A 14,774-nucleotide genomic window follows, 5' to 3' on the forward strand; every position below is an offset into this window, starting at 1 on the left:
AACTCCCCACATTTATTGATAGAGAAACTGAGGGCAGCTCTGGCTTAGAGGCAGACAGAGGACTGGACGAAAAGGAAGCAGAATTTACAGGGTTCCTCAAAGTCATATACCCACAGAGTCTATAAATAAGATGAATGAATAAAGTGGGCCAGGGACATGAAAAATAATGTGGCCCTGCCTGGCCATCTTGCTTTTCCACTTTTCAGACACATGTAATATATGTGCTCACCTAAAGGGCTGGCTAGCCCAGCTCCACCTGACTACTGCCCCATGGTACCAGATACCCCATTTTTCTTATCTTTTTTTTGTGTGTGTGGCCATGCCACACACCTGAGGGATCTTAGTTCCCCAACCGGGGATTGAACCCACGCCCTCAACAGTGAAGGGCCAGAGTCCTAACCACTGGACAACCAGGGAATTCCCCCCATTTTTCAATAGAAGTCAGAAATCCAGATTTTTATGTGAAATCTCCCAACTTTAAATTACATTTTCTAATTACTTGTAGAGTATAGGAACACAGTAAATTTTTATATATTTGTCTTACTATTATTTCAGCATCCTTGCTATTATTTCCTCCTTTCCAATCCTTCCACCATTTATTTTTCTTGCCTTGTTCCTTTGGCTAGACCTCCAACATAATGTTGAAGTCATGATAGCAGGCACCATGGTCTTGTTCCTGACACAGAAGGAATGAATCTTACTTTTCATGATTGCAGGTCTCTAATTTCATTACTTTTAAATGTTGGCTCATTTTTCAAACATTGTGAATGCCAAAGTCTATCAACCTGTGGGCTGCCAATTTGTGATCTCTGCTTTACCAGAATTCTCTCCCTCAGCTGCAACAACAGTCTCATTGGGTAGGTACTATTATTCTCCCCATTTGACATATGAGGACCCCAAGGTTCAGAGAGGTGAAGTGACTTGCCACAGTTACACAGCTGGGAAGAGGCAGAGCCAGGATTCAAACCCAGCTCTGCCTGATGCCAAAATCTGTGGGATCCTGGATGCCCAGCTCAGTTCCTCTTTATACTACACCCTGTCCTGCATCTAGGGGCTGTGGGGTCCTGGAGAAGCTCTGTCATCAACTTTGAGTGACCCTTGACCATGGGCCTTCCGCTCTCTGGGCCTCAGTCTCTCATCTGCCAACCTGGGACACGTTCAGCTATGAGAACCCCAATAGTGCCCCAGCCTCCTCCCCCGCAGTCCAACTGCACATCTGTTAAGTATTTGACCTGATCTTGATATGGCCCTTGTTTGGGGGCCTTGCTCTGTCACTTACTGCTGTGTGACTTGGGGCTGCTTAACCTTGCCTCATCTCAGCTGTAAAATATGATTAAAAGTAGCACCTACCTTAAAGTGCTTAGGACACACCAGGCATGATATAAGTGCCTAGTAAACTTTAGTCCTCAGGATTATTGGTAAGTGCATGCATGTGTACATTGGCAGAAAGAAAAGAGAAATATAATTTAAATAGTTGTATTAGGATGGAGATGTGATTTTTAACATTTTTTACTATCACTGTTACAATTTTTTTTTTTTGCGGTACCTGGGCCTCTCACTGTCGTGACCCCTCCTGTTGCAGAGCACAGGCTCCGGACGCGCAGGCTCAGCAGCCATGGCCCACGGGCCCAGCCGCTCCGCGGCATGTGGGATCTTCCCGGACTGGGGTATGAACCCACGTCCCCTGCATCAGCAGGCGGACTCTCAACCACTGCGCCACCAGGGAAACCCACTGTTACAATTTTTAAAAAAATGTTTAATGCCACCCATGACTCTTCCATTATAGAGAATATATTCATTGTAGAGAATAAAATTCCTTAACCCAACATCCAAGGCTCTCTCTGATTAGACATCAACCCATATTTCAGTAGAGCAGAGTGGCTAAGGCCACGTGGAGGCAGGCCACCCAGCCTGAATCCCAACTCTCTGACTTATTAGCTGTGTGAGTTTGGGCAAGAAACTTTACTTCTCTGTACCTACATTTCCTCATCTGTAAAATAAGGAAAGTGACAATTCTCACCTGATGGGGCTGAGGTGATACGACATAAAAGGCTTATAGCACAGTGTCGATCACATGGAGGCTCGATGCATATTAGAGATTACCATGATCTACCCGCTTCCCCCAAATCTCTGTCACCCTGGACCATTCACCAGCCCCAAGACATGACACACCTTGAGCACTGTCATACCTCGAGGTCTTTGCTCATGCCCTGCTCTATTTGGCATGCCTTCTTCTTCTTCATTTTAAAAAAAAAGTTTTGAATTTTATTTATTTTTTTATACAGCAGGTTCTTATTACTTATCCATTTTATACATATTAGTGTATATAGGTCAATCCCAATCTCCCAATTCATACCACCACCACCACCACACCGCCACTTTCCCCCTTGGTGTCCATACGTTTGTTCTCTACATCTGTGTCTCTATTTCTGCCCTGCAAACCGGTTCATCTGTACCATTTTTCTAGGTTCCACATATATGCGTTAATATACGATATTTGTTTTTCTCTTTCTGACTTACTTCACTCTGTATGACAGTCTCTAGATCCATCCATGTCTCTACAAATGATCCAGTTTCGTTCCTTTTTATGGCTAATATTCCACTGCACATATGTACCACATCTTCTTTATCCATTCGTCTATCAATGGGCATTTAGGTTGCTTCCATGACCTGGCTATTGTAAATAGTGCTGCAGTGGACGTAGGGGTGCATGTGGCTTTTCGAATCGTGGTTTTCTCAGGGTATAAACCCAGTAGTGGGATTGCTGGGTCATATGGTAATTCTATTTTTAGTTGTTTAAGGAATCTCCATACTGTTCTCCATAGTGGCTGTATCAATTTACATTCCCACCAACACTGCAAGAGTGTTCCCTTTTCTCCACACCCTCTCCAGCATTTATTGTTTGTAGATTTTTTGATGATGGCCATTTGCATTTCTGTAATGATTAGTGATGTTGAGCATCATTTCATATGTTTGTTGGCCATCTGTGTAGCTTCTTTGGAGAAATGTCTACTTAGTTCTTCTGCCCATTTTTGGATTGGGTTGTTTGTTTTTTTGATATGGAGCTGCATGAGCTGCTTGTATATTTTGGAGATTAATCCTTTGTCCGTTGATTCATTTGCAAATATTTTCTCCCATTCTAAGGGTTGTCTTTTCATCTTGTTTGTAGTTTCCTTTGCTTTGCAAAAGCTTTTAAGTTTCATTAGGTCCCACTTGTTTATCTTTGTTTTTATTTCCATTGCTCTAGGAAATGGATCAAAAAAGATCTTGCTGTGATTTATGTCAGAGTGTTCTTCCTATGTTTTCCTCTAAGAGTTTTATAGTGTCTGGTCTTACATTTAGGTCTCAAATCCATTTTGAGTTTATTTTTGTGTATGGTGTTAGGGAGTCTTCTAATTTCATTCTTTTACATGCAGCAGTCCAGTTTTTCCAGCACCACTTATTGAAGAGACTGTCTTTTCTCCATTGTATATCCTTACCTCCTTTGTCATAGATTAGTTGACCGTAGGTGTGTGGGTTTATCTCTGGGCTTTCTATCCTGTTCCATTGATCTATATTTCTGTTTTTGTGTCAGTACCATATTGTCTTGCTTACTGTAGCTTTGTAGTATAGTCTGAAGTCAGGGAGTCTGATTCCTCCAGCTCCGTTTTTTTCCCTCAAGACTGCTTTGGCTCTTCGGGGTCTTTTGTGTCTCCATACAAATTTTAAGATTTTTTGTTCTAGTTCTGTAAGAAATGCCATTGGTAATTTGATAGGGATTGCATTGAATCTGTAGATTGCTTTGGGTAGTATAGTCATTTTCACAATATTGATTCTCCCAATCCAAGAACATGGTATATCTCTCCATCTGTTTAAATCATCTTTAATTTCTTTCATCAGTGTCTTATAGTTTTCTGCATCCAGCTCTTTTGTCTCCCTAGGTAGGTTTATTCCTAGGTATTTTATTCTTTTTGTTGCCATGGTAAATGGGAGTGTTTCCTTAATTTCTCTTTCAGATTTTTCATCATTAGTGTATAGGAATGCAAGAGATTTCTGTGCATTAATTTTGTATCCTGCAACTTTACCAAATTCATTGATTAGCTCTAGTAGTTTTCTGGTGGCACCTTTAGGATTCTCTATGTATAGTATCATGTCATCCGCAAACAGTGACAGTTTTGCTTCTTCTTTTCCAATTTGTATTCCTTTTCTTTTTCTTCTCTGATTGCTGTGGCTGGGACTTCCAAAATTATGTTGAATAATTGTGGTGAGAGTGGACATCCTTGTCTTTTTCCTGATCTTAGAGGAAATGCTTTCAGTTTTTCACCATTGAGAATGATGTTTGCTGTGGGTTTGTCATATATGGCCTTTATTATGTTGAGGTAGGTTCCCTCTATGCCCACTTTCTGGAGAGTTTTTCTTTTTTTTTTTTTTACCATAAATGGGTGTTGAATTTTGTCAAAAGCTTTTTCTGCATCTATTGAGATGATCCTATGGTTTTTCTTCTTCAATTTGTTAATATGGTGTATCACATTGATTGTGTATATTGAAGAATCCTTGCATCCCTGGGATAAATCCCACTTGATCATGGTATATGATCCTTTTAATGTGTTGTTAGATTCTGTTTGCTAGTATTTTGTTGGGGATTTTTGCATCTACATTCATCAGTGATATTGGTCTGTAATTTTCTTTTTGTGTAGTATCTTTGTCTGGTTTTGGTATCAGGGTGATGGTGGCCTTGTAGAATGAGTTTGGGAGTGTTCCTTCTGCAATTTTTTGGAAGAGTTTGAAAAGGATGTTAGCTCTTCTCTAAATGTTTGATAGAATTCACATGTGAAGCCATCTGGTCCTGGACTTTTGTTTGTTGGAAGATTTTTATTCATAGTTTCAGTTTCATAACTTGTGATTGGTCTGTTCATGTTTTCTGTTTCTTCCTGGTTCAGTCTTGGAAGGTTATACCTTTCTAAGAATTTGTCCCTTTCTTCCAGGTTGTCCATTTTATTGGCATAGAGTTGCTTGTAGTAGTCTCTTAGGATGCTTTGTATTTCTGCGGTGTCTGTTGTAACTTCTCTTTATCATTTCTAATTTGATTGATTTGAGTCCTCTCCCTCTTTTTCTTGATGAGTCTGGCTAATGGTTTATCTATTTTGTTTATCTTTTCAAAGAACCAGCTTTTAGTTTTATTGGTTTCTGCTCTGATCTTTATGATTTCTTTCCTTCTACTAACTTTGGGTTTCGTTTGTTCTTCCTTTCTCTAGCTCCTTTAGGTGTAAGGTTAGATTGTTTATTTGAGATTTTTCTTGTTGCTTGCAGTAGGCTTGTATTGCTATAAACTTCCCTCTTAGAACTGCTTTTGCTGCATCCCATAGGTTTTGGATTGTCATGTTTTCGTTGTCATTTGTCTCTAGGTATCTTTTGATTTCCTCTTTGATTTCTTCAGCGATCTCTTGGTTATTTAGTAACGTATTGTTTAGCCTCCATGTGTTTGTGTTTTTTATGTTTTTCTCCCTGTAATTGATTTCTAATCTCATAGTGTTGTGGTCAGGAAAGATGCTGGATATGATTTCAATTTTCTTAAATTTACTGAGGCTTTATTTGTGACCCAAGATGTGATCTATCCTGGAGAATGTTCCGTGCACACTTGAGAAGAAAGTGTAATCTGCTGTTTTTGGATGGAATGTCCTATAAATATCAATTAAATCTCTCTGGTCTACTGTGTCATTTAAAGCTTGTGTTTCCTTATTAATTTTCTGTTTGGCTGATCTGTCCATTGGTGTAAGTGAGGTGTTAAAGTCCCCTACTATTACTGTGTTACTGTTGATTTCCTCTTTTATAGCTGTTAGCAGTTGCCTTATGTATTGAGGTGCTCCTATGTTGGGTGCATATGTATTTATAATTGTTATATATTCTTCTTCGATTGATCCTTTGATCATTATGTAGTGTCCTTCCTTGTCTCTGTAACATTCTTTATTTTAAAGTCTATTTTATCTGATATGAGTATTGCTACTCCAGCTGTCTTTGATTTTCATTTGCATGGAATATCTTTTTCCATCCTCTCACTTTCAGTCTGTATGTGTGTCCCTAGGTCTGAAGTGGGTCTCTTGCAGACAGCATATATATGGGTCTTGTTTTTGTATCTATTCAGCGAGCCTGTGTCTTTTGGAGCATTTAATCCATTCACGTTTAAGGTAATTATCGATATGTATGTTCCTATTACCATTTTCTTAATTGTTATGGGTTTGTTTTTGTAGGTCCTTTTCTTCTCTTGTGTTTCCCACTTAGAGAAGTTCCTTTAGCATTTGTTGTAGAACTGGTTTTGTGGTGCTGAATTCTCTTAGCTTTTGCTTGTCTGTGAAGCTTTTGATTTCTCCATCGAATCTGAATGAGATCCTTGCCGGGTAATCTTGGTTGTAGGTTCTTCCCTTTCATCACTTTAAATATATCATGCCACTCCCTCTGGCTGGTAGAGTTTCTGCTGAGAAATCAGCTGTTAACCTTATGGGAGTTCCCTTGTATGTTATTTGTCATTTTTCCCTTGTTGCTTTCAATAATTTTTCTTTGTCTTTAATTTTTGTCAATTTTTTTTTTCGTGGTATGCAGGCCTCTCACTGTTGTGGCCTCTCCCATTGCAGAGCACAGGCTCCGGACACGCAGGCTCAGCGGCCATGGCTCATGGGCCCAGCTGCTCCGCGGCATGTGGGATCTTCCCAAACTGGAGCACGAACCCGTGTCGCCTGCATCGGCAGGTGGACTCTCAACCACTGTGCCACCAGGGAAGCCCTAATTTTTGTCAATTTGATTACTATGTGTCTCGACAGGTTTCTCCTTGGGTTTATCCTGCCTGGGACTCTCTGCACTTCCTGGACTTGGGTGACTATTTCCTTTCCCATGTTAGGGAAGTTTTCGACTATAATCTCTTCAAATATTTTCTCAGGTCTTCTCTCTCTCTTCTTCTGGGACCCCTATAATGCAAATGTTGTTGCATTTAATGTTGTCCCAGAGGTCTCTTAGGCTGTCTGCATTTCTTTTCATTCTTTTTTCTTTATTCTGTTCCGTGGCAGTGAATTCCACCATTCTGTCTTCCAGGTCACTTATCCGTTCTTCTGCCTCAGTTACTCTGCTATAGATTCCTTCTATTGTAGTTTTCATTTCAGTTATTGTATTGTTCATCTCTGTTTGTTTGTTCTTTCATTCTTCTAGGTCTTTGTTAAACATTTCTTGCATCTTCTCTATCTTTGTCTCCATTCTTTTTCCAAGAGCCTGGATCATCTTCACTGTCATTATTCTGAATTCTTTTTCTGGAAGGTTTCCTATCTCCACTTCATTTAGTTGTTTTTCTGGGTTTTTATCTTGTTCCTTCAACTGGTACATAGCCCTCTGCCTTTTCATCTTGTCTATCTTTCTGTGATTGTGGTTTTTGTTCCACAGGCTGCAGGACTGTAGTTCTTCTTGCTTCTGCTATCTGCCCTCTGGTGGATGAGGCTATCTAAGAGGCTTGTGCAAGTTTCCTGATGGGAGGGAATGGTGGTGGGTAGAGCTGGGTGTTGCTCTGGTGGGCAGAGCTCAGTAAAACTTTAATCCACTTTGTCTGCTGATGGGTGGGGCTGGGTTCCCTCCCTGTTGGTTGTTTGGCCTGAGGTGACCCAACACTGGAGGCTACCCAGCTCTTTGGTGGGGCTAATGGCAGACTCTGGGGGGGCTCATGCCAAGTACTTCCCAGAACTTCTGCTGCCAGTGTCCTTGTCCTCATGGTGAGACACAGCCACCCCCCACCTCTGCAGGAGACCCTCCAACACTAGCAGGTAGGTCTCGTTCAGTCTTCTGTGGGGTCACTGCTCCTTCCCTCCTGGGTCCTGATGCACACACTACTTTGTGTGTGCCGTCCAAGAGTGGAGTCTCTGTTTCCCCCAGTCCTGTCGAAGTCCTGCAGTCAGGTCCCGCTAGCCTTCAAAGTCTGATCCTCTAGGAATTCCTCCTCCCGTTGCCAGACCCCCAGGCTGGGAAGCCTGACGTGGGGCTCAGAACCTTCACTCCAGTGGGTGGACTTCTGTGGTATAAGTGTTTTCCAGTTTGTGAGTCATCCACCCATCAGTTATGGGATTTGATTTTATTGTGATTGTGTCCCTCCTACCGTCTCATCGTGGCTTCTCCTTTGTCTTTAGATGTGGGGTATCTTTTTTGGTGAGTTCCAGTGTCTTCCTGTCGATGACTGTTTAGCAGTTAGTTGTGATTCTGGTGCTCTCACAAGAGGGAGTGATCGCACGTCCTTCTACTCCGTCATCTTGATACAATCCCATGGCATGTCTTCTTCTGTCCATCAAACACTCTGTGTCAAGGCCTAGATCAAGTGTTACCTCCCCCTCTGAGACTTGCTGTCCCCATCAGTCCCTTCCCTGGCCCTTCTGAGGGCTGGGTACGCTTACCGCCCTTACCCCCTCAGCTGTGCACTGCTGCCTCACTCATCCCTCCCACTGCATCACACCCTTCCTGAGGATGTGGGGAACTCAACCTTGCTCTGAGCTCCAGCCACAGGCTCACACACAGATGTCTGAGGGATATCAGCCTTCAGGGAAACTCAGTGATCAAACTGAGTCTGACAGTCCTCCCGCAACCTGCCCTGTTCCATCTCAGCCTCAGAGTCCTCTCCTGTAACTGAGGCAATATGGCCCAGCAGGGTGGTGGTGAAGACAAATAAGAAAGCACAGGTGAAGGCCCCTTTTCTCTCTCCCTGTCTCCCAGGCAGCCTAGTTTGCTTCCCCCCTGGACTAGCTGGAGATGCGGAAGGGAATGCTGGATGTGGGGGCACCTATGGCCATCCAGAGGGCTGCTCAAAATGGTCCTCTGACTCTGGTTAGAGTTTCTGATTCCAAAGGGTTTTACGGCAAGGCCCAGGACCCTGCATTTTCAAAAGTGAGTTTTAAACCCCTTCCTCCAGGGGTTTCCATGGGACATATTCTGAAATAACTGTTCTGGATGCACCAAACCTCCCTATGGCAATCGGGGCAGCGTAGCTGTGTGAGGAGCCAAGTGACTCCTCAGCCCACATAAGCTTTGGTGGGGGGAATGCTGCCACCTAGGGGCTAAGAAAGAAACTGCCAAAGCTAGGGCCTGAGCCATGTTGATAAAAACATTTATTGAGCACTTTTTGAGTGCCGGGCACTATGCCAAACTCTATGCCAAACTCTTTGTACATTTCATCATACTGTATCCCAATGACAGCCCTATGAGGTAGTACTGTCATAAGCCCCATTGTACAGATGAGGAATGTGGGGCTCAAAGAGGTGAAGTGACTTACCCAAGGTCACACAGCAAGTAAGTGTCAGCGCTTGGATCTGAATCCAGATCTGGCTCACAGATGAACTCTAACCACAACACTCAAGTGCCTCCTATATGCCTACATCAGAGTCGTCTGGGGATGCTGGGAGAACTGCATGTGAAAAGGTTTAACAGGTAAGGGCTCCAACCATATCAGGTCCCTGAAGAGCAGCTTAACTAGAGACTGCCCCTAGGCAGCCTGGAGGAGGGGTGGGTGGGACTCCCCTGTCTTCTCTCTCAGGCAGCCTGACCACCAGCCTGGACCAGCCAGACCCTGGGCCATTCAGGCTCAGCTGCCTCAGATCCCAGAATGCTGCAGGGCTTCCCAGCAGGACAGGGGGCCCAGCGAGGCGACCTTGGGCCAGGGTTTACAGAGCATGTTCCAAAAGGATTTTGACCAATGGCTCACTTCCACTGGGAAGGATCTCTAGTCTGCTCCTAGAGGCCCCGGACCCAAAGGTGAGCATCAGGCAGGATGCAGGAGCAAACACAATGGGTCCATCACTCCGAGGCCTGGATGTAGACAGGCACAGCAAGCATGGCACACGGGCCCTCGGCCCCTGCCTGCAGCTCCGCCAGGGCCAGGTTGGAGCCCAGGCCCTCGGCATGCCCGGGCACCACCAGCTCAGGTTCACCCCCCACTGTCCCACCCACTACGATGGACAGCACGGCATCTGGCTCCGAGAAGGGTGGCTTGCCTGGGGCGGCCTCGGGCACTGGCCCAGGCCCTGTGTCCTTCAGCTCCTCCAGCCCCAGTGGGTCAGGCAGGGGGGTCACCACCTTGCGGCCACCAGTGCTGCCGCTGCGGGGGGCTGCCCTCCTCCGGGGGGGCCGCCGGGCTTGCAGGTCCTTGTCCTTTTGGGGGCCGAGGCGGCAGCGGTGGTCCTTGAGGTACTTGTGGCGGGAAAAGCCCTTGGCGCAGCCGGCACAGCGGAACTTGTAGTTGCCTGTGTGGGCGCGCTGGTGCTCGGCGAGGTGGGCACGGCGACTGAAGGACTTGCTGCACAGGGCGCACTTGTGGAGCTTCATGCCTGGGGAGCGATGGGGAAGGCAGTGAGAGGCACCCAGACCCTTCACCCTGCAATGCTGCCCTGGCACTTGGAACAAAGCCCAGTTCCTCAGCTTGCCCTACGAGCATGGGTGTGATCTGGGCCCTGCTCCCTCCACTCTCATCTCCCACCTTCTCCCAGCCACTTACCCTGTGCCAGCCTCCTGCCTCTGGGCCTTTGCTTGTGCTGTTTCCCCTCTGCCTGGAACAGCAAGCTCAGCCCCTAACCTTGACTAACTTTGCCAGGTCACCATCGTCTCTCTCCTCTCTGGTCTGCCTGCCTCACCCTGGCCGCCTCAGACCATTCCCCACAGGGCAGCTAGAGAGGTCTTGGTAAAACCTCTCCATGACACTCCCTGCTCCAAACCCTCCAGTGATTCCCCAAATTTCCCACAGAGTCGCCTGCAGCTGCCCACCCCCTTCACCTCTCAGACACATTCCCTTCCTCTCCCCTCTCTTGTTCTCTGAGCTCCAGGCCTCCCGCCCGCCTTTCCTTGTCTCAGACACCCGCCAGTCTCTTCCCTGCCTGAAGGCTTCGCACTTGCTGCTCCCTCACTCTGGAAGCCATTTCCGACTCTTCTCCTCCCTCAGACTCAGCTTTCGTGTCACCTCCTCCGGGAAGCCCTCCCTGATACCCACTTCCCTTCTTTCTCTGCCCGCTCACTCTACTTATTTCCATCTTTGCCCTCAGCATATTTTACTGTAACATACTTACTTGTTTGCTGTTCATTTTCGATCTCTGCCACTAAATGCTAAGCTTCCCCAGGAGGGCAGGGTGGGCTTCTGCCTGATTCCCCCATGGCACCCCCAGTGCCTGACACATGGTATTCTCGCAATAGTCACTCACTGGATGAATCACTAGTGCCTCCATATCCACCATGAAGTCAACTCCGTCCCACACACAGATTGTGCCATGGCCCCCTCAGCCTCCCTGGGATGACAGCTCAGAGAGGGGGCAGTGACTTGCCCGAGGCCACCCAGCAGGACAGTGGTAGTGTCAAGAATCAAGCCCAGGCCCTCTGTCTCCAAGTCCTCAATCTACTCTTAGTTTTCACACATTCTTTAGCCACTAGATCCTGTTTATAAACCAGTGGTTGTTAATCGGGGCGACTTTATTCCCCAAGGATCTTTTGGCTTGTCCCTGGAGACGTATTTCGTTGTCATAACCATGGGGTAGAGGCCAGGGATGCTGCTGAACATCGTACAGTGCACAGGGCAGCCGCCCACAACAAAGAATTATCCAGCCCAAAATATCAACAGTGCCGATATTGAGAAACCTTGTTCTATAGACCAAGTGGTACGTGGAAAGCCAGCCAAGCTGCTCTGGGGAAGCGGCAGCCCCAGCAGAAGCTCTGCGGAGCCACCGGGAAACTGAGTGGTGTGGAGACCCCCTACTCCACACCCCAGCTTCCTCGCTCTGCCGAGTGGGCCAAGGAACCTCCCTGGCCTTATCCTGGACCCACTCAGAACTGGATCTCCCTCCACACCTGACCCCACCTCTGTCACACTGGGTGCCTCTCTAATATACAGTCGTCTCCTCCTGAGTCAGCTTCCTCCTCAGCCTGGGGGACTGTGGCTGACTCACCTCCGTACACCCTGAGGACCCAAACACAGGCCAGGCTCGTGGCTCACAGGAGCAGAAGTCTATTGGCTGGAAGGTACCAGGCAGGGAAAATAAGCCTCACAGGATGTGTTCGCTCTTTCTGGGGCTCCTGCCCAGGGGGCTTGAGCTGAACCAGACCCTCCTGGCACGTCCAGGAGCCACTTACCGGAGTGGGAAAGGATATGAGCCTTCAGCTTGTCTGGCCGGTTGAACTCCTTACTGCAGCCCGTGTGTGTCCTAGGATCCAAAACGCTGGTCAGAGGAGCTCACTAAGCACAGGACTCTCTTGCTGGCCCCCCTGCTAGCCCTGGGCAGGATGGACTCGCTCATCCACCCTAAGGGCCGGGCAGGGAAGCAGCATGGGGGGTGAAGCAGCCAGGGAGGACACAGGGCAGGACAAAAGGAAACAGGGCCTGCAGCCCTCGGCCCTGACCCCCTTCTATCCCACAGCTGGGTAAACCTGCCCCCTCCCACCCACCGTCTCTACTCACGAGAAGGGGCATTTGTATTTCTTGAATGGCTCATGGATCAACATGTGTCTCTTCAGTTTGTCCTTGCGGTTGAACGCGGACTCACACACTGAGCATTTGTAGGGCTTCTCACCTGCAGGAGGAAACACAGATGGGGGACCAAGGGTGCCGTGAGAGGAAGTCTGAATATGGGGTGCAGGGGTCTCCATTAGAGGACAGCAACTCCTCTAGGGAGGTGGCCTGGGGGAATATTGCCTCTCCCTTTCCTCGGACTTTGCTTTGCCAAGGAGAAGAGGAGGCTGTATTCAGTTAGGATGGGCAGGAAGGGCCTCTCTGACGAGGCAACACCTGAGGTGGTGAGGGAGCGAGCCATGCAGGAATGTGGGAGTGAGGGTCCCAGGCAGGAGGACAGGTGGGGCACTGCATGTGTCTGAGGAACAATGGGGAGGCCCATGTGGCCGGGTTGGAGCAGGGGAGGGAGAATGAGGCAGAAGAGGAGGTGGGCAAGGCAGCCAGGCCCAAAAGGGAGGGCTTGGGAGGCCAAGGTGTTTACTCTGAGCCAGATGAGAAGCCACCAGAGGGGCTGAGCAGAGGAGGGACAGGATCTGACTCGAGAGTCTCACAGGCTCCCTCTGGCTGGCTGGGTGTAGAGAACAGATTGAGGGCGTGAGGGTGGAGGCAGGAAGGAGGCTGGTACAAGAAACAGGAGTGGCCAGGTACGGGTGATGTTCAGAAAGCAGAATCGGCAGCCCTTGCCAACGGACTGGCTGTGGGGCGTGAGAGAATCTAAGGTGTGGGCTGGGTGGATGGCCGTGACATTTACTGAAATGGGGTCCACCAAAGGGGAGGGGGGAATTACACCTTATCTGGTTGAATCCTTGCAACAAACCATAAGGTAAGTCCTAGACGAGAAAACTTAGGTTCCTGGTCTACACCTAGTGTTTGGGGGAAGTAAGATTCCAGCCCAGCAGTGTGACCCAGAGTCCACCTGAGTTGCCCCAGATCGTCTGCTGCAGAACCCATGCGTGGGGCTGGGGCTGAGGGGTGGCATGGAGAGCAGCTCTCACCTAACAGGGGTCAGGGGTCAGAAACTGCCCTTTGGAAAAGGGCTATTACTGGGTTGCTTTACTTCCTGCCATTATTTCCTCTCTGTTCTCCTCTCTGGGATGAATAAAGTACTTTTGAAAAATGCCAACCCAATGATTGAGGAAATTCTGGTCCTTACAATGGAATGTTCTGCAGTCATTAAAAAGATTAAGGTCGATCTGTGTTTCCTGATCTGGAAAGATCTCCTGGCTATATTGCTAGGGGGAAAAGAAAAGTGTAGGACAAGTTTAATACAGTCTCATTTTTGTTAGAAAAAAATACAATCCCCATACTCCAAAAAAGCCCTGGCCATATGGGTTTGTATCGACTCAGAATATGCAGGGAGAAAGGTAGGGGAGGGTACACACCAAACTGTCAGTAGCAATTAAGATCTGAAGGGGGAATTTAACATTTTACTTTAGGTACTTCCATACTGCTTCCATTTTTACAAAAAGTATGTATTACTTTTGAATAATAATAATTATTTTAAAAACCAAAAAGAAAGCAATTTGGTAATATCTATCAAAATTGCCAATGAAGTTAGTTTTGTTTTCTTCTTTTATCATAAATATGAAATATATGTAACAGAAAATTTACCATTTTAACCATCTTTAAGTGTACACTTCAGGGGCATTAACTACATTCTTACTGTCGTGCTACCATCACCACTATCCATCCCCAGAACTTTTTCATCATCCCAAACTAGAACTCGGTACTGCATATACATTTTAACCTAGCATTTTTTCCACTGCTAGGAATGTACACTACAGATGTATTCCCAAAAGCTTGTCAAGAGACCCACACAGCATTGTGTATACAAACTAACATCTGAAAAAATAATTTAAGTGTCCATCCACAGGGGACTGGTTAAATCAAAGATGGAAATGCAGGAGAATACTATGCAGCTGAGAAAAAGAAGGAGCCATTAGGAACATCTTCAAGGTACCTTGATAAGTGAAGAAAATGGCGCATAATAGAGTTATAACATGTGCCTGTTTGTGTAAAAGTAAGCACAGGTTTTGTATAGATGTAAAATGAAACTAGAATGTCCCAGATGAGACCACTAACAGTGGTCACCTTTGGGGAGGGGAATTAGGATCACTCTGCAAACTGCAAACTCCAAGTCACAAACTGATGGTGGTTATTTTAACAACTAAAACTGTACAGATAGAAAATATTGTTTTGTGAAACTTCTGTTGCAGTATATTCTGTGTGTAAGTATGTGTTTCCCGGGTTGCATATAAAATGTATTTTTTACCATAGGCCATAGTAAAAA

At 46.4% G+C, this 14,774-nt stretch overlaps 2 protein-coding genes across 10 annotated transcripts in view; one reads left to right on the forward strand and one right to left on the reverse strand.

Annotated features, from left to right (window-relative positions):
* Positions 1–14,774, forward strand: part of PXMP4 (peroxisomal membrane protein 4) — a 772,061-nt gene that overhangs the window by 693,509 nt on the left and 63,778 nt on the right. The window lies entirely within an intron of this gene.
* The window catches only part of ZNF341 (zinc finger protein 341), a 43,248-nt gene continuing 37,563 nt past the window's right edge, over positions 9,090–14,774 (reverse strand). For all 9 annotated transcript variants that reach the window (XM_004272730.4, XM_049698916.1, XM_049698920.1 and 6 more), the window contains 3 exons: positions 12,434–12,545; positions 12,109–12,179; positions 9,090–10,322 (listed from right to left, as the gene is read on the reverse strand). In XM_004272730.4, the coding sequence (XP_004272778.1) occupies positions 9,793–10,322; positions 12,109–12,179; positions 12,434–12,545 (713 nt within the window). In that variant the 3' untranslated portion in view covers positions 9,090–9,792. The remainder of the gene's footprint in view (positions 10,323–12,108; positions 12,180–12,433; positions 12,546–14,774) is intronic.

Source organism: Orcinus orca, chromosome 16 (assembly GCF_937001465.1).
Source record: "Orcinus orca chromosome 16, mOrcOrc1.1, whole genome shotgun sequence".
Classification (NCBI taxonomy): domain Eukaryota; kingdom Metazoa; phylum Chordata; class Mammalia; order Artiodactyla; family Delphinidae; genus Orcinus; species Orcinus orca.